The sequence below is a fragment of the Lactuca virosa genome, chromosome 3 (assembly GCF_052849685.1).
Source record: "Lactuca virosa cultivar CGN04683 chromosome 3, Lactuca_virosa_CGN04683_v6, whole genome shotgun sequence".
NCBI lineage: Eukaryota > Viridiplantae > Streptophyta > Magnoliopsida > Asterales > Asteraceae > Lactuca > Lactuca virosa.
Genome location: NC_136428.1, coordinates 425,839,707 through 425,851,737, shown reverse-complemented (window position 1 = coordinate 425,851,737; position 12,031 = coordinate 425,839,707). Strand labels below are relative to the sequence as shown.

The 12,031-nt window shown below is 33.3% G+C and overlaps 2 protein-coding genes across 2 annotated transcripts; both read left to right on the top strand.

Annotated features, from left to right (window-relative positions):
• Positions 1 to 6,690: 6,690 nt before the first annotated feature.
• Positions 6,691 to 8,246, top strand: LOC145167848 (uncharacterized). The gene is made up of 2 exons (XM_079087106.1): positions 6,691 to 6,890; positions 7,613 to 8,246. Exon 2 carries the CDS (start codon positions 7,629 to 7,631, stop codon positions 8,046 to 8,048), a length of 420 nt encoding a protein of 139 aa, XP_078943232.1. The 5' UTR covers positions 6,691 to 6,890; positions 7,613 to 7,628; the 3' UTR covers positions 8,049 to 8,246.
• Positions 8,247 to 8,565: 319 nt separating this feature from the next.
• On the top strand, positions 8,566 to 10,227 carry LOC145165059 (receptor-like kinase). The gene has a single exon (XM_079083694.1). It carries the CDS (start codon positions 8,566 to 8,568, stop codon positions 10,225 to 10,227), a length of 1,662 nt encoding a protein of 553 aa, XP_078939820.1.
• Positions 10,228 to 12,031: the final 1,804 nt, after the last annotated feature.

Below are 12,031 nucleotides of genomic sequence, written 5' to 3'. Positions count from 1 at the left end.
CGTATGCTTCATGAATTTGCTCTTTTGAATATTTATTTGACTGATACATTTTTCCTCTTCCGTCAAGACAATGATCAATGTTCTTCCTTGAAGTCATTCCTTTTTCCCGTGACGTCCTCATAGTTTCTTTCTTTGTGTAATTAGGAAAATTTGGCTTTTGAGGTACAAAATAAACTTTGGGTTTGGTAACATAAGAGTAAGCATAGGATGTATCAATTTTTGATTTAAAATGTTGACGTTGAAAAACTTTTTGATTTGAATTGGATTTTTCTGAAAAATCTCTTGTTTTGTTAGTTTCAGAAACTTTCGAAAACTTTGTTTGCTTATGTACTTCAGACCTTGTTTGATTTGATTGAGATGATTGTTGAGTTTTTGAAAAAGAATCATTTTTAACGTTGAAAACCTTTTTGATGGATTGTGATTCAGACATCTTTTGAGACTCAATATTTTGCCAAAATATTTTCTTTCGTGCTTGTCTTTTTGAAATGTTGTTTTCCTTCGAAAATTTGTCAATTTGATCTTTAAATTCCTTAGAGTTTAATTTGACAACTTTTTCATTTTCCTTTTCAACACGAATTACTTTCTCTTTTTCAACTTTTGATTTTTCAACCCATTGTTTTTGTGGTTTTTGTCGTTGAAAAATATATGAATTCTTTGTTAAGTTGTTTTCAACTGTGTTTTGATTTGCGAAAAAAACTTCCTCAGTTGTTTTTAAATTATCCTCCTCAACCATCTTCTTGAACTCTGTTTTGATATTCTCAACATTTCCGGTAGTTACGAAAACTTGATTTGGAAAAATGACATCATCTGTGCATTTGAAATTTGGAAAAACCACCGTGTTTGTTTCAAGATAATGTTCACGTTTTTCATTCATCACTTTTTCGAACTTTTGTGTATCACCATACACTTGGTCAACAACTATTCGTGGAATTACTTCTTTCTTTGAAGATTTCTTTTCTTTCGAAACTTTCTCTACATCTTCATCATCACTATCATCAGTTTGGTAATCATTGAGATCCACGAAGTTCATTTCACTAACTTTCGAAGTTGAGGGAATATCAGTTTCTTTCTCAACTATCAAATCCTTAACTTTTTCTTTCCCTTTAGAATTCGAAGCAACATTAACAATAGACAACTGAGAACAATCAACATCTTCAAGCTCACTAATTTCACTAATATTGTCAGAATTATCTTCAATATCAACAAAATTAGATTGAGAATCAGATGATGAATTCTCAGTCTTTTTCAAAATGTGAATTTGTTTAGATTTAGTCAAAGTATCATTTACAATGTTAACTAAATCATTCGAATCAAGACATTCATCAACTTTGACAATTCCATATCTATACTTGTCATTCGGAACTTTGTCAAAATCAGCTATTTCTTTTTCACAGTCATACGAAATGTTATCTACCTTAGCTCTTTCATAAGCTAAAAATGGCAGCAATTTTCTATGTTGTTCTTTACTGATTTCGCATGAATGATGAAGTTCAGTTATTTTCCCATATAATCTTTTAGCCGCATTACAGTAAATGTTTCTTTGTGCTATCAACAGTTTATTATCACTGGATAAATTGTCCCTATCAACCATGATATTCGTTATTTGAAGTTCTAGACAATCTATCTTAGTGATTTTCGAATCTAATTTCTTCTGTGTCTCTAGCAATTGCATTGACAGCTTCTTAGCCTCATTGCTAGCAGATACCACAATCGAATCAAAATAAGTAACAGTTTCATCAAAAGATACTAATTCAGAATTATAAGCATGTACTGGAATATTAAAAGATTCAAGAATGTTTCGTACCTTTGTGGTCATTGGTGATTTGTCAGCAGCTTTTGATACGAAGCATCTTCCATGCACTTCGTATGTTTCCTCCTCTGATTCTTCCTCCATTTTTGCAAACATAGCTCCATGGGTTGGATTTCGCATTTCCTCATCATCTGATCCAGATGACCAGATTTGATAAGTACCATCTTCATCCTCATTCGCACCCTTTGCAACCAGAGACAAATTCTTGGCTTTCGCACGAACCTCCTCCAACTTTTCAGCATAGTACGCCTCATCCTTGACCTTATTCTTTCTCTCATCCTTCTTTCGAAGCATACAGTCATTAGCAAGGTGATTAGCACCATTGCAATAATGACAATCAATCCCAACATCTCCCTTTAGCTTCTTCTCAGACTTTCCCTCAATAGGCTTCGAATCTTTCATCTCATCTTTCTTTTTCTCTTCCCCAGCACTTTTACTCAGAAAGTTCCCTTTTGTCTCAGACGACTTTGCCTTCGGATTGAAAGGCTTTTTGAAGAACTTTTTCACACGATTGTTTGAATAAAAGGCAACTGCCTCATCATCTGAGTTCATGATGAACCCTTCATCTTCATCCGAAGCATCTTTCTCAGCATCTTTTTCAGAGATCTTCGAAACCAAAGCTAGTGGACCTTCCAACATAGCCTTCGATTCTTCAACTATTTCGTTCACTTCGCTTTCATGAGTCTTAAGTTGGTTGTACAAGTCATTCAATGTTGACGTATCAAAGCTCTGTTGATTCTTCACCATCATGCTCACACTACGCCATTCCTTTCGAAGTCCCATAACAAATATCAGATTGAATTCCATGGCTGATCTGGTGATACCATATCGATTGCATCGATATATCAATTCATTAAGACGATCGTAATAAACTTCAATTGTTTCACCATCTTTCTGTCTGAAGTCCTTCAGCTCCACTAAACATTGCTTTACAGAATTAACTTTCGTCTTCTCACTTCCCTGAAATTTTTCCTTGAGATTGTTCCAGATTTCCTTTGCAGTTGTACAACTCCTCACATAGTTGTAAACAACTGGAGGCAAAGCTCCTCTTAGCTCTCTTACACACCTTTTCTCCAGCTTTTTCAGACGATCAGATTGATTTTCAACTTCAGAGTTTCCAGAGGAAGAACCAATTGGTTGAACATTCGATGGTGGATTGAGATTGCCAGAAATGCAATTCCACAGTTCTTCATCCAATCCATTGAGATAATCCTGCATACGATCAGCCCACTGATCGTAATACTCAGGGATGAGCATAGGAATTTTGGTGGATGATCCTAGAAGATGAGAAAATGAAGTCATGGAATTCAGATTGAATGACGCCATTGTTGTACGGAATAGATCCTTGAGAATTTTTGAAGAAACTTTGAGAATTTGACAACAAACTGTATGATTCAAATCACAATCACTCTTAGAACACTCGATTCAATGAATTAAGTGCAGAATCGAATCACAGACTTAGATCTAAACAATTTTTCACTTTCAAAAAGTGCGGAAACTTTTGAATCAAAAAGTTGACTCAAAAACCTTTTGAACAAAGTGAAAATCAGATCAGAGATATGATTCCTGCTCTGATACCAATTGATGAGACAATGAATCAAGTATTGAGCGAATTAGAGTGTAAATTCAAAGTAGAATTGAAAGATTTGAACACCGATGTAAATATGATCTGTTTGGCTCTATTACGCTTTTGCAAATTTTACAGAGTACAATGAATATTCTGTAAAGACTTCGTTACTAAGACACTAGTAACCACTCCTATTTATAGAAGAGAAAAGCGTACAAAAAATATACTAAGGACTAAACATGAAGCTTCGAATATTATGCCCTAGTAAAATACATTACAAAAATGTTCGAAGACCCTAAATACAAACTTCGACTATTACAACATTTCGACCCTAACAATGTCTATGATGACCTTGTTCCCACGCAAAGGAATGAGAACCAAATCCACGAGGTAACGCTCCTCAGGACACAATCTCTATAAACCTCTGATGCACAGATGGATCGGTCGTCTGCAATCTCGACCTCTAAAGGACAATCTAACGTGCTTGAAGACTCAACAAACCTCTTGTTGAGTGCAAGAGAAACGAAAGATTAGGTAGCTCCCAAGTCAAATAACATCAGCACTGGGATACCGTTCACATGTAACGATCCTAAAACAGAATACATGAAACATAAATATCAAAACTGAAACATAATAAAAGATAGGGAGAAGAAACATACCCGTCACCACATCTGGTGCGACACGCGCCTCCTCGACGGTCAGCTGGAAGGCTCGGCTCCTCACCACAGGAGCATCTGGCTTGCCCTGTCGACAATCTGTGATCCACCGGGTCGCTGGAGCTGGCGCCGCCACTGGCGGTTTCTCAGATTAGATGGGTCGGTTTCTTGAGGCTTTAAGTATGGGTCGGTTTCTCTGGTTGGATGGGTCGGTTTCTGGGTAAAAACCGAAACCGAACCCGAACTTTCGGTTTTAAAAAAATTCAAACCCTAACCGTCGGTTTTGCTTCGGTTTCGGTTTCGTCGGTTTTAGTCGGTTTCTCAGTTTCTTGGTATGAGTTTGCTCACCCCTAGCTGCAATGACACTGTTGTTGAGGACCTCGACTTAGGCCAGGTGTCTATTAATTAATTCTCTTGTATTATAAATACTATATTTGGAATCTTTTTAGAGTAACTTAAGGCTATTTGCGCTTTATTTATTTACCCATAATAGCAATGTACTTACCCTTATTTACCCAAAATTCTAGCGAGTGTAAAGTATATTGTTATTAGCTGTAACTTTTCCTTCTTTTATTTACTTTAAAAAACTATGAATATTAGGAATCTACTATTTTTAGTGTGTGTTCTATGAATATTAGGAATCTACTATTTTTACTGTAGTTATAAGCTTGGTCCCTGTATTTCACTCACTATTGCTACTTCGGTCCAAATTTTGCCCCTGCATACTGTTTTTATACTTAAAAAAAAATTTGATTTTTAACAGTTTTGGACCAAACTGCCCCTGCATATTGTTTTTATATTTAATTTTTTTTCTTTTTAACATATTGGATCAAACAGCCCCTGCATACTGTTTTTATACTTAATTTTTTTTTATTTTAACAGTTTTGGACTAAACTTCTCATGCATATTGTTTTTATACTTAAAAAAAATTATTTTAACAGTTTTGGACCAAACTGCCCCTACATATTGTTTTTTTACTTAAAAAAATTTGATTTTAACAGTTTTAGACCAAACAGCCCCTGCATATCGTTTTTTATATACCAACTTTCTATTCAATGTATAAAAAAAACATTTTGTTTTAAACTCCTGACCATTCAAACCCGCGCCAATGACGCGGGTGACCTTCATCTAGTTTTGGTTATTAAACATCTTATATATTAATTTAATTGATTTCCCTTAATTTGCTAGTTTGTGGATAAACTTTCATCGATATCTATCAAACAAATATTAGGCTCATAATTACAATGATAAAGAAGGTATGCCATGTTCAAATTTGGCCCAACAGGCTTGTCATGTTCAAATTTTGCCCAACAAATAACAAAAAAAATATGGAAGAAGCTAGAGATGCATATCGGTGGTCAGACCTGTCTTGGAACCGTCTCGTAGTAGTTCGGTTTTGAAACGGACTGATATTTTTTGGACCGGTTCGGGGCAGTCTTTTTGGAACTGGTTTTGGTCTCGTGGTTTTTGTGTGTCTTTCGGTTCGGTTTTAGGATTTTTTTCGTTTCGTTTTTTTTTCATTAACAAATATGTGATAAACACTACAATAGTACATTAAGATTTAGTAACAATGATATACAAAAATTTAGTAAAAGAAAAATGAAAAGGAAAAATCGGATAATTTGTTGTTAAAAATGTGTAATTGACATAATAATGATATGTTTATAAACTTTGGTTTTTTTTTTTTTTTTTTTTTTTTTTTTTTTTTTTTTTTTTTTGAGATCGGTCTTGGGTTGGTTTTGGACAGACATTATGTCGGTCTGGAATGGTCTAATTTTTTTGAGACATGTTTGGAACGGACCTAGTCTTATTTTAAATCCGGTCTGTCTTGTTTTAAAACCGATCTCCAATACTGATTTTTTTTTCTTCGTGCTTCAACTAGAAGAAACACTCAGCCTAACGATATGAATATGTGTTTGGTTTTGTGTTTTAACTTTCATATATGCCCTTGTTAAACATCAAAATATCATATTTACCTAACTTAATTTCTAAATATCATATTTACCCTTCATAAAATTTCTAAATATCATAATATTTGCCAAGAGTAATCCCTTTTATCAAAAAAAAAAAAAAAAAAAAAAAAAAAAAATTCTAAATATCATATTTACCCTTCATAAAATTTCAAAATATCATACATGTCATTTTTAAACATCAAAATATTATATATGCCCTTCTTAAATATCAAAATATCGTATATGTACTTTTTAAACATCAAAATATTAATGATAATATCTAAAATATCATCCATCTACAACATGATAATAACCAACAACAACAAAAACTAAACAATCAAAATATACATTCCATAGAGAGGGTTGAAGATGAATCTTTTTGTTTGTCAAGAGGGTGACATTCCAACAATTTAGAATTTCACATTCCATTATCATAGACGTAAGGAAAATATGGTTAAAATTTTTAATTATTATAATAGTTCTACGGTATAAAAAATGATTATAAAATATTAAAAACATTATAAAAAATGATTTGGGCAAATATGATATTTTAAAGGTTTATAAAAAGTAAATATGATATTGAAAAATTAAACTGGATAAGTATGATATTTTAAAATTTAAAAGGGGTATATATGAAATTCTTTCCTTTTCTTTATTGATTTATTGCTTTTTCGAAAACAATATGTTGAAAAAAGGGTTTAGGAAATCAGAATAGCTTCCGAAAGAAATAACAATAATACCCTTCTCCATCTCTACGCCTCTCACTGCTTCATCCATTCCAGTTCCACCCTCTCTCTTTCGTCTCGTCTTCGTCGCTGCCATCGATCCAGGCAATCGTCAATCGTCTGGTTCTTCCATTTGCTTACAAAACATTTACGGTCCCAAGCTCAATACAAAGTTTACAGGTACGGTTCCCTCCTCAGTTTCACATCTTTTAGTTTTCTCCGTTCTGAAAAAATCGACTGTCAATCTATCAAATGGAATCGCACTTTCTGATTGCTAGGATTATTTCGGAATAATGTTATTGATTGTGGATCATACGTTCTGATTGCTGGGTCTTTTTGGAATCTGTTAGATTAAAAAGGTTTACTTGAATCTGTTAGATTGAAAAAATTGGTATGTACTTTGATTGTAAATCTGTTAGATGCAATAGTATCTTAGTTTTTTCTGTTCTGATCGTGGGTAATTTTTTGAGGGCTTGTTGCTGCGATGGTTGACAAATGACAACAGATTGTATGGTGATGATGCCTAACAAGTGTTTGTTGAAATGCTTAAGCCTTATTTAATTACCCATTCTATAATTCTGATTTTGATTACAATAGATCATGTGAAGTTTGATACTCTTCTATCGGTGAATAACTTGATTTGTATTTTGAAGTAGCCAGGTAAAGTATGCTACTATTTTCAGCAATTCACCCCCATTAACATATCAAAAATGAAGTCAGGGCTTGTTTCTTTTTTTCTCTTTTTCATTAGTACTGTCTGTATAAATAACGTATGTGCTCTGCTCAATATGAACAAACATTGTTTCTTTATTTTGACCAAATAAACCGTTTGAATAACTCAATAACTATAAATGACCATTTTACCCTTGAGTAAATCACATTTATTTCACCGTATTCAACAGATTAGCACTTGCTATTATGGATCTTGATGACATATTTGGTCCTTCACTAAATTTAGAAGACACCCACTTAAACGAAGGCTATCAAGAAGGCTACAACACTGGTTTTGCTTCAGGAAAAGACGATGGACATGAAGTTGGAATAAAAACCGGGTTCATAACTGGTGAAGAATTAGGGTTTTATAGAGGTTGCATTGATGTTTGGACCTCTGTGATTCAAATTCAACCCACATGTTTCTCGACCCGTGTTCAAAAAAAGATTAAAGAAATGGATGAATTGGTGTCAAAATATCCGATTTTGGACCCTGAAAATGAGAACGTAACGGATATTATGGGATTGTTAAGGTTGAAATTTCGGGCTGTTTGTGCAACTTTAAATGTGAAATTGGAGTATAAAGGGTACCCGAAGGCATCGGAACCAAATGAGATTCAGTTTTGAGGAATGTAAAGTGATAATTACATGGCGTTTGGTTTGCAGAATGTTTGTAGAATGAATGAACTCTATTAAAGGAATTTCTATATGAAGAAATTGTAATCTGTTACGTGTTTTGGTTGGTAGGAGTAGGAAACGAAATGAAATTTAATGGTAAAACATGTGTAATTTTTAATTTTTTTACTTGATTTTTTTTTGTGTATATATACAAATGGAGGGTACTTTTGTCTTTTAATGATAAAATATGAAATTTAGTTATAAACTCATTTGGCTAGTTTTGTGGGAGTGACATACCCATATACCTATTTTTAAAAATATGATTGTTTTACTAATAAACTTTTAAAGTCCATTGATTGACAAGAGAAGAAATGAAGTGAAAGTATGTTACCAATTATTGCATTTGTCCTTTTTTGATCTTTGATAGTACGTTTTCTTTATCACCACCTTACAAATTTATCTAAAATTTATCAAAAACTGATTATTTTAAATCTGAGAAGTTGAAAAATGAAGATCATAATCTTTTATGAGAAAACTAGCTATTAAACACATTCTTATTCAACCGAAAATAATTCGTGTCTATTTTGTAAAGTTTGAAACTATCGTGGCCAAACTTGAAAATGGAGAAAAAGGTGCCACCGTAGAAGAACCGCTCAAGTTGAAAAAGTCTACAGGTAATGACAGTGAAGCTAAACAACGCGTCAAGACCCCAAATTTCTTCTTCACATCGATTAAATTTCAACAAATTTTGATTAAATTTCCAATTCAGAATCATCAAATGCTAGCGATGTCGATCCGAATTACATCTCTTCTTCTTGTTTCCCTCGCCGTTGTCTCCGCTTTCTCCCCCGCTGATCACTACCTCATCGACTGTGGCACCACCGAACCCACGGTGGTTGACCTAGACCACCGGACGTTCACCCAAGACGGATCGTCTGCGGTACTCTCAGCAACGAAATCATTCGGATTAAAGAACTCGAACCCAGATCCCAGTTTGTCCCCAATTTATCACACTGCTAGGGTTTTCACGAAGCCCTCAGATTACAAGTTCAAAATCAAAGAAAAAGGGACGCACCTGGTACGTATTCATTTTCATAGATTCGGTTTCAAGAATATTGGTGGTACTTGTCATGATCAATTTCATGTTTCTGCTAATGGATACGTGCTATTACACAATTTCGCTGCCCCAAAAGGAAACCCTATAATTAAGGACTTTTTTATTTGGGTTGATGATGATGAGCTCGTGATTAGGTTTATGCCAGCAGATAGATCTAGTTTTGCATTTGTTAACGCGATTGAGGTGATTTCTGCTCCTAAAGATTTGATTCCTGATGAGTATGTGAGTTCTGATCAAAATGATAGGATTAATATCAGACACGCATATGAGACTATGTATAGGATCAATGTTGGTGGTGTAAAAGTAACTCCTTTTAATGATTCCTTATGGAGAAATTGGGTTCCTGATGATAAGTTCTTGAAACTTTCTGATGCTTCTTTAAAAAGTTACAGTAAAATTCACTTTGATGGTCGAATTCAGTATCATTTAGGTGGTGCAAGCCGTGAAGTTGGTCCTGATAACATGTACAACAGTGCAAGAATGGTTTCTAGTTTGAATGATTCAATCCCAAAACTGAATATGACATGGGTTTTCCCTGTAGAAAAGCGTTTTAGCTATCTTGTGAGGTTACATTTCTGTGATATTGCAAGCATTTCTCTTGGAATGATATATTTCAATGTCTATCTAAATGGGAATTTAGCTTATGAGAATGTGGATCTTTCAACCCTCACAAACTATGTGCTAGCTTCACCTTTCTATGCTGACTTTGTGGTTGACCCTGAGAAGTTTTCTGATGCAATAAGAGTTGAAATCGGGCCTTCAAATTTGAGCAGATCACATGCTGTTGATGGTATATTAAACGGGTTAGAGATATTTAAGATGGATAATTCATGGAGGAGTCTTAATGGTGAAGTGTGTGTTGACCAGTTGGAGTCAAAGAACAGGTCAAATGGTCAAATGAGTCGTTTACTATCATTGACTGGTGCAGTATGTTTGTTGGCAATTGCATTTCTTGTTATGCGAAGAAAAACTGAGGTCAAAGATTCTTTTGGGTGGTCAAGAGTACCCGTTGATGTGTCTGAAATTGATCTTAAATCTAGCTTTCCAAAGTCTAATGGGGTTGAGGTTTAATTTCAAGAATCATACAAAATGAAGAAGAAGATTTGAAGAATGGATTTCAAGTATGTATATCTCTCTCTATACAATGTAAGTTTATAACTTTTCAAAACGAATTTTAAGCTATAGTTCTTGTTTTTTCATTGCAAATTGACCATTGATCTTATGAAAATGACAAGAATGAAAGATTTTTAGACAAACTTCCCATTTTTGTTTGTCTAATTATATGTTTTTTATTTTCATAATCATAAGAATGATGGTCTCTTTGTGACGAAAATAAAAGTTGTTAGGGTTTGTTTTTGAAATAGGTATTCCTGCAGAGTTCTTGTTCATGCAGTATATAAGTTATTGGCTTGTTATGTTCTTGATTAATACGAATGCAACTTTGTTGTAGTAATTATTTTAAAGTATGTACTAATAATTTAATATTATATCCCATGAAAATTATACTGTTTCTGTTTCTGTGTCACCCATGAAATATTTAAAATATCAGTAAACATCGATCTCCATCATGGAGCGACACATCTATTTTACTGCTTTTGTCCGAAAAGATCCTTGTGTTTTTATTCAAATGTGTCCAAATTATATGTTTAATGCGTACATCGTAAATCACTATATTAAAAGTAAGCTTACTATTGTAATTATAGTCTTTGTAATAAAATTTACTATAATAATTGTTAATAAAAAAAATTAAAAATAATACAAAAAAGTTTGTTTTGGGTAAACCACCTATCTGTCACCTCATGTATGTAGTAATAGTCGGTATAAAAAAATTAAAAATAAAATTTACTATAATAATGGTGAGCAAAATTTTGTTTAAAGTATATTTCTTTTTAGTTGTATAAATTAAGGACTTATTAAGGTAATTAAGTTTCAAAATTGTTCAAAAAGTACTATTTAAGTTTAGTAATAGTCGGTATTAAAAATACCAATAAAGTAAGGCCGGTGTACACAAAATGTCATACAATTGCATGTTTTGTTCAAATTACACCTTACGATTGGAAAAATATCTTAGGAAGGTAACTAAGTTTCAAATTTGTACAAAAAACATCATTCAAGTTTTGTCAATACAAAAAATACTCAAGAAGTAAAGCCTTTGTACGTATAATATCCCATCCAAATTTTTTTTTGAACTGACAAATCTAATCTACTCCTAAGCTAACAACACCTATTCCATCTACGTCCACAATGGGACTTGAACCCTCGGCCTTTAAAGAGGGAAGACACCACCTGATACCGCTGGGCTACAAGCCTTTTGGTTTATCCCATCCAAATATACGTTTTGTTCATATCACACCTTATACTAACTTGGTTGCTTCATTGACATATTTAATGCTTAGTTGACATATTAATTGACATATTGTGGTTGCATACCCTTCATATCGTGTTATATTCTAACTTTTAGACCTCCACTCCCTGTGTCATGATTATATTTTAAGCAAGATAAAGTACCACGATTATTAGTAAGAGAAAGTGTCACATTATAAAGACAATGTTCATGAGATCAAAAATATTTTTTTGGATGTCTGATTAAGTTAATTTACATCATAAAATTCATTTCTACACACATTGTTATTCAACTATGAAACAAAAAACATATAAAATTCTTAATGTGAATAATGAGAAAACTATCAATAGCCATTGTATAATATTAAATTACAATAAAATTCAGATTATGTTGCTATAATATCAGCATCAAAGCATATGCCGTGTAATAAAAAACAATTTGTGCAAAAGAATGAGGATTCACGCACAATCAGACAATAAAGTTCAGCTTCTTACGTGTATCCAACTTGATCTCACACATTCTCCATTAGTC